Source organism: Mandrillus leucophaeus, unplaced genomic scaffold (genome assembly GCF_000951045.1).
Source record: "Mandrillus leucophaeus isolate KB7577 unplaced genomic scaffold, Mleu.le_1.0 Scaffold206, whole genome shotgun sequence".
Classification (NCBI taxonomy): domain Eukaryota; kingdom Metazoa; phylum Chordata; class Mammalia; order Primates; family Cercopithecidae; genus Mandrillus; species Mandrillus leucophaeus.
In genome coordinates this window covers 1,474,906-1,489,051 of record NW_012102099.1, presented here as the reverse complement: position 1 = coordinate 1,489,051, position 14,146 = coordinate 1,474,906, and the positions used below count along the sequence as shown (strand labels likewise).

Sequence of the window (14,146 nt, the reverse complement as noted above, 5' to 3'; positions counted from 1 at the left end):
TCTACTAGAAATACAAAAATTAGCTGGGCGTGGTGGTGGGTCCCTGTAATTGTAGCTACTAGGGAGGCTGAGGCAGGAGAATCACTTGAACCCGGGATGTGGAGGTTGCAGTGAGCCAAGAGCACACAATTGCACTCCAGCATGGGTGACAAGAGCAAAACTCCGTCTCAAAAAAAAAAAAAAAAGGAATCTATCCCATTTTATTCACCCATCACCCTACTAGTGGACATTTAGATTGTTTCTAATATTTTCTGCGTTATCAAGAACATTGCAAACAACATCCTTATACATATGACCTATGTAGTGGTGTAAAAATTTATTTAGGAAGGTTGTCACCTTGCACATTAACTACAAGATGAAAGGTATTCCATGGAGATGTGGGCCTATAGGATATTGTCTAGTAGTGGAATCTATAGGCTATTCAGTGGGCCTATAGGATATTGTCTAGTAGTGGAATCTCTGGGTTGTAAGGTTCCACAACTTTATGAGATACTGCCAAATTGCATTTCAAGGTGTGAATAGCATGTAAAGGCTCCCGTTTCCCCACGTCCTCACTAACATCTGACCTCATAAAAAACATTGACATATTTTATTTTTGTATAGTTGATGTATTTCAAATCATACAATTATTTTTATTTACATTTCTCAATTGGCTTACCGGCCATTTGAGTTTCTTCTGCTGAAAATTCCCTATTTATATCCTTTGCCCATTTTTCTTTTCTTTTGTAGGGGTGAGGGTGGGGATGTCTTTTCCTTAACGGTTTGAAGGAGTTCCTTGAGCACCAATCCTTTGTTATATATGTTCTAGATGTTTCCTCCCAGTCTGTAGCTTATCTGCTAATCGGATTTACCATGTCTTTTGTGCAGTGGCATGATTTCGGCTCACTGCAACCTCTGCCTCCAGGGTTCAAGTGATTCTCCTGCCTCAGCCTCCCGAGTAGCTGGGATTACAGGCATGTGCCACCACACCCAGCTAATTTTTGTATTCTTAGTAGACACAGGGTTTCACCGTGTTGGCCAGGTCTCGATCTCTTGACCTCGTGATTCACCTGCCTCGGCCTCCCAAACTGCTGGGATTATAGGCGTGAGCCACCACGCCCAGCCTGGCAGTTTAAATTTTGAGGTAGTCACAGATCATCTTTTTCCTTTATGAGTAGTGTTTTATTATTGTTTATCTAAGAAGTCCTTTCCCACCCCAAGATAATAAATATAACATGTATATGTCTTAAATATTTGTTATCATATTTATTTAATCCATTTAATTAGGCATCCATTTTTTCAACTCTATGGAAAGTAAATTTCTCAGTGCCATTTACCGAGTCCTCTATTTTTTCCCCAGTGATTTATAATGCCACCTCTATTGTACATCAAGTACACACACACGCACACACACACACACTCTCCCTCGTGTGTCTGTTTTGAAGCTCTACTCCTCATTGGCTTGGTAGGCAGAGAAGTGTCTCCTTGCCCCAACATATACACATTGTTCTTTTGATTTTGACAAGATTCCTCAAAAATCCTGATTGGATTGGGGAAAATACACGTCTTTCTGATATTGAGCCTTCCCATGCATGAACATGTATATCATTGCATTTATTTGATGTCCTTTCATAATATTTTGTAATTTTCTCTATGAGAATATAAACTCCATTAGGGCAAATGCTCTGTCAGTTTTCCTCTCTGCTGTATCTTCAGAGTCAAGAACAGAGCAGGACACAGAGTAGATGCTTCATAAGAATTTGTTGTTTAACATCTTTCATATACTTTATGAGATCTGTTTCTACATATCTTATATTTCTGTTGCTATATATTTTTATTGTAGTTTCCAATCAGCTATGGTTGGTATATAGAAATTCAAATGTCATTTTTGGGTTGTTTTTTTTTTTTTTAAACCTTTAATTTGTTCTAATACTCTGTAGATTCTTTGGATTTTTAAATGCAGACAGTTCTGATGGACACCTATTTCAGAAGAAGGGAAGAATGGATATTGTGTAGGCAACTAGCAGCATCTTCCACACTACTACTGTATGAAGCTAGAAGAGTCAGGTACTCTAGCCCTGGCAGCTAAAGCAGTTTGTGGACTTTAAATCTGAAACAAATAGTACAACAAAGCAGGTGTCTGTTGAGTATTCATTTGGCCAATTCCAGTACTAGTAGTGGTATCTATGGAGCAGAGGTGCTAGTAAAAGCAACAGCATCCAGTGCTATTTGCAGCAGTCATGTCAGTAGTGCTGTCTGATGTCCAGTAATAATCAGAAATGGCACCCCAATCAAAGTTTCTGCAAACTCTGATTTTGACCATAATTTTGATCAGCTAGACTCCCTGAATTCCTTCCCCATTTTTTGATTCTGATTTCCAACAACTCTGTGACTCATTCAATATCCTACCAATGAATTCCATTTCTATTTCAGTTAATCAAAGATAGTTTTTTTGTAACCAAGAATTCTGAACAATTAAACTCTCATGTTATCTGCAAATGATAACTGTGTCTCTTTCTTATATATGCATTCAAATAATGAAATGCATAGATCTTAAGTTTTCAGTTTAGTCAATTTTGACAAATGCGTATACTCAATATAACCCACATCTTTATTAAGAGATGGAAATCCCCATCACTCCAGAAAGTTCCTTCATCTCCTTCCCAGTCAACCCAACCTTAGTACTTTTAAAACAAAATGAGCTGGCTGGGTGCAGTGGCTCACGCCTGTGATCCCAGCACTTTAGGAGGTCGAGGCAGGTGATCACGAGGTCAGGAGTTCGAGACCAGCCTGGCCAACATGGTGAAACCCTGTCTCTACTAAAAATACAAAAATTAGCCAGGCGTGGTGGCATGTACCTGTAATCCCAGCTACTCGGGAGGCTGACACAGGAGGATCATTTGAGCTCAGGAGGCAGAGGCTGCAGTGAGCCGAGATGGTGCCACTGCGCTCCAACCTGGACGACACAGCAAGACTCTGTCTCAAACAAACAAACTACAATGAGCTATCACTGTAGTCACTAAAATGAAAAAGATGGACAACATCAAATGTTGGTGAGGCTATAGACCTTAAGAATTAGAAAGAGGCCGGGATAGCAAAGGTGACTGGCCGCGTTACTGACTGACTAAGTGACCGGGTGACTTAGTGAGTAACTTCTTTAAGTAAGGAAACTCAGTAAATTACATCTGGTAAATTACATTTACCAAAAGCTGACAACTTTTCAGACGCAGCGCTCTTAGTTTAAGGAAAGTGCAGTTGGAGGCGGCGGGGGGCAGAGGCAGCCAGCCTCAGAACGAATTGCCCTAGGGTCGCGGAGAGGCGGGCCTGGGAAAGAAAGGTTGAGGAAGCCGGGGGACCTAGGCTGCCAGGACACCCAAGAGCCTCCAGAGGCTCTGGTGGATCGGAGTCTGCGCACTCCGCCGAGAGCGTGCCTTTGGCTCGTCCAATCAGAGCGGCGGATCCAGCCGCTTCTCTGTCGCCTTGGCAACGGGACGCACAAGCACGCGCGGCGAGCTGTGGCGGTTTGGATCTGGCCCGTGGGGAATCGCGTTATGTCGCGACCCAAGGTAGGAGTCAACCTGACCCAGATGCTTTTATCGTCCCTAGAAAAAGGGAGGAAAGCCGCAGAGGGATTCAAAATCGGTTGGGGATGGGTGTTCCTCGCGGAATGGGTAGCAGGGTAGGGCGGGGGGAGGGGGTGGTGTTCTCGCGGAGGAATTCCGGAAAAAGGAAGAAAAAAAGTCGACGAACTTAGAGGAAAGACTACAACTCCCGGCACGCACCGCGCCGCCCAAGCTGCTGCGCAAGTCCAGCGAGCCCGGCCAGCTGGGGGGAAATTTACACAACAGTGGGATTCTGAGCTCCGTGACCCGTGGGGAAGTTGAACCTCAGAATTTCAGATTTCCTGATTTGGCGAAGCCCGCCTGCCCGTCCATCCATCCATCCATCCGTTTATCCATCCATTCAAAACAACGCTAATTAGTGTCTTTTCCGCCATCAAGCTCATTGCTGGCCGAGGGACACAGGTGAATCAGACAAACCTCTGCCCTCTAAGAGGGCACAGACCAATTCCCCCATTTTAAGAATGGGAAAAATGAAAGTCGAAGAGGGAAAATGAATTACTGTAAAATCCGCTCTCCTCACCCCAATCCACTTTTTTTTTTTTTTTTTTTTTTTTGAGACGGAGTCTCACTGTGTCGCCAGGTTGGAGTGCAGTGGCGTGATCGCAGTTCACTGCAGCCCCTGCCTCCCGGGTTCAAGCGATTCTCCTGCCTCAGCCTCCAGAGTAGCTGGGACTCCAGGCGCACCACCACGCCCAGCTAATTTCTTGTATTTTTAATAGAGACGGGGTTTCACCATGTTGACCAGGATGGTCTCGATCTCTTGACCTCGTGATCTGCCCGCCTCGGCCTCCCAAAGTGCTGGGATTACAGGCGTGAGCCACTGCGCCCAGCCTCCATCCTACTTCTTAATCCCAGCTCTCATTCATGAGTGGAACTTTCATTTCTCTGTCTTTCTTTTTTTTTTTTTTTTTTTTTGAGACGGAGTCTCACTGTGTCATCCAGGCTGGAGGGCAGTGGCGTGATCGCAGTTCACTGCAGCCCCTGCCTCCCGGGTTCAAGCGATTCTCCTGCCTCAGCCTCCAGAGTAGCTGGGACTACAGGCGCACGCCACGACGCCCAGCTAATTTTGTATTTTTAGTAGACAGGATTTCACCATGTTGACCAGGATGGTCTCGATCTCTTGACCTCGTGATCTGCCCGCCTCGGCCTCCCAAAGTGCTGGGATTACAGGCGTGAGCCACTGCGCCCAGCCTCCATCCTACTTCTTAATCCCAGCTCTCATTCATGAGTGGAACTTTCATTTCTCTGTCTTTCCTTTTTTTTTTTTTTTTTTTGAGACAAGGTCTCACTTTGTTGTTCAGGAGGGAGTGCAGTGGTGTGATCTTGGCTCAGTCGACTTCCTGAGCTCAAGCGATTCTCCTGCCTCTGCTTCCCAAGTAGGTGGGATTACCAGTGTGTACCACCATGCTCAGCTAATTCTTTTTTAGTTTGTGTAGAGACAGGAGTCTCTATGTTATGTTGCTGTGTTGCCCAGGCTTGTCTGGAACTCGTCCTCAAACCATCTCCCGCCTTGGCCTCTCAAAGTGCTGGGATTACAGGCATGAACCACTGCACCTGGTCAGCCTCTTATTTCTTTAATTCCCTTTCCCAACAAAAAGTGAGTTTATCTGCTTTCAGAGTGCCTTGAACTTCGCCTTTTTACTACAATTCATTACTCATGTGACTGTTTGTTTAACATCTGTCTTCCCCGCTGCTCTGGGATCTAATCTGACTTGTTCTTCTCCGTATTCCCGGTCCTCAGCACAGAGCTGACTACAGTTGATGCATATTGAATGACTGTTGAACGACTTACCTAGATGCTCAGCTAAAAAACTGCGACTGTTGGCTCCTCCATCTTCCTCACATCCCACATCCAATAAAAGCCTCCTTCCTCTAACTTTCTGAATATGTCTTGAATTTATTTTTTCCTCTACCTCAACTACTATGCTAATCATGACCAAACTCTCAAATTTCAAAAATTAATACTCTTTAAACACACAGATTGGGACACATATAACTTTTTTTTTTTTTTTTTTTTTTTTTTTTTTGGAGACAGGGTCTCATTCTGTTGCCCAGGCTGGAGTGCAGTGGCATGAACACGGCTCACTGAAGCTTCAACCTCTTGGGCTTGAGTGATCCTCCTGCCTCAGCTTCCCGCATATCATTTTATAAAAATATTATTAAGAAAAAAGAAAACAAACATCTACTGAAATAGTCCCTTCCCATGAACCCAACTGATTCCTTTGAAAGGAAGGACGAACTGCAGTTTGCTGAAGAATGCACAAACTCTTAGCAGTCTACACTGTGAATATAGTTTAGACATGGGTGTAGCAGACCACGTTGGATGAAGGAAAAAAATAGTGGACTACTTCTTTGTGAAACGATGAATTTTGTTTTTGTTGTTGGAAAGGGAAACACAGGTCTCCTATATATTGACTTAGGACTTTGCGGTTTCTTTCAAATGACCCAGGGGAAATAGGAGTATGAATTTATTTGAACAGGATCATTCATGTCAGCCTTAAGAGAACATGCCGGGATATACTTTGTGTACTCTCACAAAAACATGCCCAGAGAAGGCCAGAAGTCAGAATACTACATGTTCCAACCATTGACCTCATCTCCTCAAGGTGATGGTCGCCAAGACCTCAGCTCCAAGGCATGTTGGGAACTCTTCAGAGGGCTAAGGGGAAATGAGGAATTGGATCAGGCAGGAATGAAACTGGGGTTAGTGGAACCAGCTAAGCAATGAAGCTGATCTCTGGTTAGATGATCAAAGTCTACTCACAATGGGTAGGCTGGTGTGGCAAACTGGTTTCAGCATGACTGTCTCCACCTGGTGGGTAGTACCAGGGAGCTCAGAGCAGGACTCCAGGAATAGAGCCAGGAATGAAGGCAGCTGGCAATGTCACAATCCTATGCTCTTTTTGACTCAACACCAACTGGTGCCATTCATGCTACCCTCCATGAATGGCACCAATGAGAAATAAAAGTTCTCTGTTTGTAGCCCATACAAGCAACCAAGCCACTTTTGAATCATTTTCTCAATAAGATCATTTTTTTAAAAAGTCTTGTAGCCTTATCTTTTCTAAATGCATTATTTTAGTGGTTTGGGGAAAGTTTATATTCCTGGGCTGTTTTTTGGGTCAAGATAGTAATAGGACTTCTATCTTAGGCAATATGACAGATGAGATTTCTTGAAAAGCTTATTAACACAACACACTTAAAACTGTTGGCCAAAATATAACAGATATCCTTTGAACTGTGTAACTGACCTGCGTATGTGGAGGGGCAAGGATTGGTAGAAGAAAATTCCCCAAGGGACCACCACCCTAACACAGACAGACACACACACACACACACACACACACACACACACACACGAAAAATAAAAAACAGAATTGTCACTAACTGATTCTTCATTCGTCATTTTCCTTGGGGAAATCATTGGTTGTCTCACAAACAGGAGTTGAAGTGTCATGGGGCCCACTGGGCAAGGAGTTGGAACTGAGACCTCACCATAAAGCTGGACCCTTCAGAGACCGCCACCCTTAGTAAAGGTGTAATTAGAACCAATTTACCCTTCAGCAGTGGGAGACAACTAGGAAGCTCGGCAGCTTCAGTGTAGGGGAAAAAACCTTTCTCCTGAGAAATCTTTTTTTTTTTTTTGTGACGGAGTCTTGCCGTCGCCCAGGCTGGAGTACAATGGCACCATCTCTGCTTACTGCAAGCTCTGCCTCCCGGGTTCAAGCGATTTGTCTGCCTCAGCCTCCTGAGTAGCTGGGATTACAGGTGCTCGCTACCACCCTGGCTAATTTTTGTATATTTAGTAGAGACAGGCTTTCACCATGTTGGCCAGGCTGGCCTCAAACTCCTGACCTTGTGATCCGCCTGCCTCAGCCTCCCAAAGTGCTGGGATTACAGGCATGAGCCACGGCGCCCAGCAATAATTCTTAACCTTAGATGAGTCCTCAGGCTAGTCTGAGAAATGCTAAATAAGATGTTACCATAAAGTTTACTGTTCTTGGGGGCCCAGGCAGATGTAAATGCTAAACATCTCGGAGTCAAACATCTTTGACTCCTATAATGGTCAAATTACATAATAATTACATAATAAAAGATGGTTTTTTTTTTTTTTTTTTTTTTTTGAGACAGAGTCTCGCTCTGTCGCCCAGGCTGGAGTGCAGTGGCCGGATCTCAGCTCACTGCAAGCTCCGCCGTCTGGGTTTATGCCATTCTCCTGCCTCAGCCTCCCGAGTAGCTGGGACTACAGACGCCTGCCACCTCGCCCAGCTAGTTTTTTGTATTTTTTTTTTAGTAGAGACGGGGTTTCACCGTGTTAGCCAGGATGGTCTCGATCTCCTGACCTTGTGATCCGCCCGTCTCGGCCTCCCAAAGTGCTGGGATTACAGGCTTGAGCCACCGTGCCCAGCCTAAAAGATGTTTTAAATGAATTATATAATTGCATAATTGTATAAGAAAAGATGTTTTAAATAAGTTTTTAAAAAAAGCCTGTTCATGATAAACCCTCAGAAAACCAGGGAATAGTGGGAAATTTACTCAATTTAGTACAGGAAACTATAGGAATCTACAGCCAGTGTCATTCTTAAAAGCTGAAATAGAGAATGCATTCCTCTTATGATCAGGAGCAAGATAAGGATGTCAGCTGTTACCACTTTTAGTCAACTTTGTACATACTAGAGTTTTCACCAGTGGAATAAAGCAAGAAAACTAAATAAAAAGCATAAATATTGAAAAGAAAGAAGTAAGTCTGCCTTTATTCACAGATGACATCATTGTATCCAGAGAAAACTCAAAGGATTTACAAACTACCATAACTAATAATTCAGCAAGGGCGTCAAATACAAGGTCAATGTACAAAATCAATTATACTTCTATATATGTATCGGTTTCCAATTTGTGACAAATTGTCACAAATTCAATGGCTTTTAAAAACACTAACTTACTATCTTACACTTATTTATTTATTTGAGATGGCGTCTCACTCTGTCACCCAGGCTGAAGTGCAGTGGCACAATCTCAGCTCACTGCAACCTCTGCCTCTTGGGTTCTCCTGCCTCAGCCTCCTGATTAGCTGGGATTATAGGTGTGCACCACCATCCCGGCTAATTTTTGTAATTTTTAGTAGAGATGGGGTTTCACCATGTTGGCCAGGCTGGTCTTGAACTCCTGACCTCAAATGATCTGCCTGCCTCGGCCTCCCAAAGTGCTGGGATTACAGGCGTGAGCCACTGCGCCTGGTCCCTATCTTACAGTTAATGAGATCAGAAGTCTGAAAGGGTTCTCGCTGGGCTAAAATCAAGGTGTTAGCAGGGCTGCCTTCATATCTGGAGGCTCTAGGAGAGAAGCCCTGTTTTTTGCCTTTTCTAGTTTCTGGAGACTGTCTCATGGTCCCCTTTCATGTTCAAAGTCAGTTCTTCTCACAGTGTGTGACTCTGCCACTCTGACATTGACTCTGCCTTCTTCCACATTTAAGGATCCTTACATTGGGCCCACACAGAAAATACAAAATAATCTTTCTATTTTAAGGTTCTTTGATTAGCAACCTTAATTCCATCTGCAATTTTAAATTCCCCTTGCCATATAATGTAACACATTGATAGGTTCTAGGGATTAGGACACGGACATCTTTGGAGATGGACTTTTTCTGCTTATTATAATTTACTATCATCAGGTAGAAAATGAAATTTGAAAATACTGTATCCAATAGCATCATAAAATAAAAAACCCATGAATAAATTTAATTAAAAATGTACAAGGCTGCTATACTGGAAACTAGAAAATAGTGTAGAAAAATTTTTTTAAAACATTTAAATTAATGGAGAGACCATATTACTCATGGATTGGAAGGCTCAGTACCTTATAATGTCGCTTCCTGAAAATATCTGTAGATTCAATGCAATTCCAGTCAAAATCTCAACATGTTTTTTCGTAGAAATTGGCAAGCCAATTCTGAAATTTATGTTGAAGTACAAAGGACCCCTAATTGCAAAGACAATCCTGAAATCAGAATTTACTCTACCTGACTTCAGGATTTACTAGAAAGCTACAGCAGTAATTAAGCCAATGTGATAGTGACATAAGGATAGACAAATAAATAGAACAAAACACAGTCTCGAGATAGATCCACATACACATGGTCAATTGAATTGTGACAGACGTGCCAATGCAATTCAATGAGGAGAGGAAAATTTTTTTAACCAAAGGCTCTGGAGCAACTGGATAAACATATGGAAAATGGAATTGAAAGCCTGAGAGAGGATTAAAGATAAAATACAAAAAGACAAGGACAGCTTGACTAGTGTTGGGGGAGTTGGAAGGGCTTGAATGGAAGAATGAAAGAAGATTTCACTGTGTTTCAGTGGGGCTTGCTTCTGCCAGTTTTGTAAAGCAGTATCCTCCACTCCTCTCCGCCGCTCTTTGAGGGGTAGGCTGGTGTGCTAAGCAGAATTCTAAGATGGGCCCCAAGATTCCCACCCCCTGGCGTACATGCCTTGTACAATTATCTCTCCTTGAGCATGGAGGAGTCTGTGAATTTGATGGTATGGTTACTATGGTGATTACCTTCCATTACTTAAGACTCCATCATAGGTGACTTGGAGAGGGGAGGATTGGAAGTTAGAGGGATGTGCTCCACGTGGCCTGGAGGAAAACAAACGTGCATGTTGTGAAGTGCCTATGGGGGCCACACTGCAGGGAGCTGCAGGCAGCCTCTAGGAGCTGAGAGCAGTCCCCAGCAGACAGCTAGCAAGTAAACAGAGACCTCCATCCTACAACCCCTGGCAACTGAATTCTACCAACAACCTGAATGAGCTTGGAAGGGGACCCAAGCCCCAGATGAGAGCCATAACCCCAGCCATCACCTTGACTGTGGCCTTGTGAGAGCTGAGCGGATGATGCAGCTAAGCCATGCCCACGATCCTGGCCCATGGAAACTGAGATAATGGATTCCCATCATTTTAAGCCACTGATTTTGTGATAATTTGTTACCCAGCAATAGAAAATGAATGCAGATGGCAGGTCTGTCCCAGCTGCAAATGTCATCCTGCACAGGACCAATTTCGATTTCTCTCGTCATACGTGCCTTAGGAATCGGTCTTCCCAGGACAGAGGGCCAAGCTGTTTTGGACATGGTTGAAGTGAAATAATACCCACCACCCACTGAGGATTTGAAAGGTCCATTTGGGGTGAAAGGAATTGACATTGCTCTGAGTCTTTGACCTAGCCCCTTCTGGGATCAATTTAATCAAACATTCCAAGTTAAGAGTAGAAAGTCCAGATCGGCTAGGTGTGGTGGCTCACACCTGTAATTCCAGCACTTTGGGAGGCTGAGGCGGGCGGATCACCTGAGGTCAGGAGTTCCAGACAAGCCTGGCCAACATGGCGAAACCCTGTCTCTACTAAAAATACAAAAATTTGCTGGGTGTGGTGGTGGGCACCTTTAATTCCAGTTACTAGGGAGGCTGAGAATCACTTGAACCCAGGAGGTGGAAGTTGCAGTGAGCTGAGATTGCGCCACTGCACTCCAGCCTGGGTGACAGAGCGAGACTCCATCTCAAAAACAACAAGGAAAAAAAAAGTTCAGATCCTTCTCACACAGTGTATTGAGCTGAGCTTTCAAAACTGGGGTTCAGGGCTGACCTTTGGAGTACTGAAAATCAGGCATTTGCTATACTGGTCATATCTGTGGAGCAAACCTGCAGTAAGGTGGTACCTTGGATACTTGGGAGTTCATTCATAGCAGATAAATTCTGGTCCATTTGCTGGGGACATGGTGGCCAGTGGGAACTTGATCAGACTGGACCTTCATGTCTCAGAACCTAGGCATTATTGAGTCTGATGGTTTCGGCATTTTAATATGTGCAGTAAGTTAACCTAGGAAAGCAGGGCAGATATACAAAACCAGTTACAGCCTTTTCCTTTCCTCATTGCAGAACCAAAATTACAAGGGCCATGGATTGTCAAAGGGAAAAGAGCGGTGAGTGGTCCCATCCAATCCAACAATCACAGACAACCAACCTCCCTCCCTGCCTCCCCTTTTCAATCCCTCTCTCACTTTTCTACTTCAACAATTATAATGAAAATGATAGTAGAAGTAGTAAAGCTAAACCATTATTGAGCACTTACCATGTGCCAGGCTCTGGGCCTGTCACTTTACCTGTATTGGCTCATTGAATCCTGACCCCAACCATTTGAAGTAGATACTACTATTGTGCCCATTTTACAGATGGAGAAACTGAAGCTCAAAAAGGCTAAGTGACTTGCTCAAGATCACATGATCAGTTAGGGGCAGAGCTTGTTAGACTCCAGGGCCCACTATCTAACTTTGGTCTCTCCTGCCTCCTTCAACAACCCTGTGATGACTTGATGACTTGCATGTCAGCTGTCCTCTGATCTGCTTCACTCTGCATCAACAACCTGGATGCCAAACCCAGCACCCCTTTGGATCTCCTAAAGAGAATCCACTTGCACAAAGCAGGAGTGAACAATGTAGACTTTATTGAAGATTTTTGTGGGGAGTTAGAGGAGGCAGTTTACATAGCAAATGTTTTGATAATCTATTCTCTGGCTCATTAGATATTTCTCTCTCTCTCTCTCTGTCTTTCTCTCCTTTTCTTTTCTTTCTTTTCTTTTCTGTTCTTTTCCTTTGAGTTTCGCTCTTGTTACCCAGACTGGAGGGCAATGGCATGATCTCAGCTCACGGCAAACTCTGCCTCCTGGATTCAAGTGATTCTCCTGCCTCAGCCTCCCGAGTAGCTGGGATTACAGGCATGCACCATCATGCCCAGCTAATTTTGTATTTTTAGTAGAGACAGGATTTCTCCATGTTGGTCAGGCTGGTCTCGAACTCCCGACCTCAGGTGATCCACCTGCCTCGGCCTCCCACAGTGCTAGGATTACAGGCGTGAGCCACCGTGCCCAGCCAGATATTTCTGTTCTTTCTAAAGTCCCTCCTGGCTATACCACCACTGAAGAGGGCATGTGTGATTTGGGATGCTTCTCTCATGCAGCGCCCATCTTCTTTGCCTTCTTTCTCTCCATACTGACTATCCCACCAACTTCAAATCTCTCACTCTCTTATGCAGGGCAACTCAGCAATGTTCCGGATCCTGGCCCTAAACATACATGCCCACCCGACCCCCTTCCCAACAAAACAAAGAGCACTTAACAGGCCTGTGTTAGGCTGCTTTTGCATTGCTATAAAGGAATAGCTGAGACTTTTTATTTATTGATTGATTTATGTTGAGACAGAGTTTCGCTCTTGTTGCCCAGGCTGGAGGGCAATGACCTGATCTTGGCTCACTGCAACCTCCACCTCCCAGGTTTAAGCGATTCTCCTGCCTCAGCCTCCCGAGTAGCTGGAATTCCAGGTGCCCGCCACCATGCGTGGCTAATTGAGACTGAGTAATTTATAAAGAAAAGAGGTATAATTGGCTTATGTTTCTACAGACTGTACAAGCATGGCACCAGCATCTGCTCAGCGTCTGGTGAGGCCTCAGGGAGCTTACAATCGTGGTGGAAGGCAAAGGGGGAGCAGGCATGTCACATGGCAAGAGTGGGAACAAGGGAGAGATCCCAGGCTCTTTTAAACAACCAGATCTCCCATGAACTGAGTGAAAACTCACTTATCACCAATGGGATGTTGCCAAACCATTCATGAGGGATACGTTTTCAGGATCCAATCACCTCCCACCAGGTCCCACCTTCAACACTGAGAATCACATTTTAACTTGAGACTTGGAGGGGACAAACATCCAAACCATATCAAGGCCCCATCTACTTATTTCATAAAGGCGCACACACACACAGGTATTTACCATAAAACATTTTTTATTTATGTGCCTTATTAGGGCACATGTAGATATGTGTTCCACTACCAGTAAGAGAAAACTCGTAATAGTAGCTTAAACAAATTGTATTTATTTTCTTCACATTACAAAGAGCCTGGAGTGCTGGTACAGTGGTTCAACAATGTCAGAGCCAGCGTCTTCATGATTGCCTTTTTTTTTTCTTTTTTTGAGATGGAGTCTCACTCTGTTGCCCAGGCTGGAGTGCAGTGGTGCGATCATGGCTCACTGCAGCCTTGATCTCCCAGGCTCATGCAATCCTCCCATCTCAGCCTTCTGAGTAGCTGGAACTACAGGCTCATGCCAGTGCACTTGGCTATTTTTTTTTTTTAAACTCTTGCTCTGTTGCCCAGTCTGGAGTGCAGTGGCGTGATCTCGGCTCACTACAGCCTCCACCCCAGAGGTTCAAGTGATTCTCCTGCCTCAGTCTCCCTAATAGCTGGAACTACAGGCGCCCACCAGCACACCTGGCTAATTTTTGTATTTTTAGTAGAGACGGAGTTTCACCATATTGACCAGGCTGGTCTCGAACTCCTGACCTTGTGATCCACCCGCCTTGGCCTCCCAAAATGCTGGGATTACAGGCGTGAGCCACAGCACCCAGCCTCACTAATTTTTTTAAATTTTTGTTTTTATTTTTTGTAGTTATGAGGTCTCACTATGTTGCCCAGGCTGGTCTCCAACACCTGGCCTCAAGTG

The 14,146-nt window shown here is 44.3% G+C and overlaps 1 protein-coding gene across 1 annotated transcript in view; it reads left to right on the top strand.

The window, feature by feature from the left end:
• The first annotated feature begins 3,482 nt into the window (after positions 1 to 3,482).
• The window catches only part of TTLL9 (tubulin tyrosine ligase-like family member 9), a 64,049-nt gene continuing 53,385 nt past the window's right edge, over positions 3,483 to 14,146 (top strand). The window contains 2 exon segments of the mRNA XM_011979798.1: positions 3,483 to 3,545; positions 11,534 to 11,577. Of these exon segments, the coding sequence (XP_011835188.1) occupies positions 3,531 to 3,545; positions 11,534 to 11,577 (59 nt within the window). The 5' untranslated portion in view covers positions 3,483 to 3,530.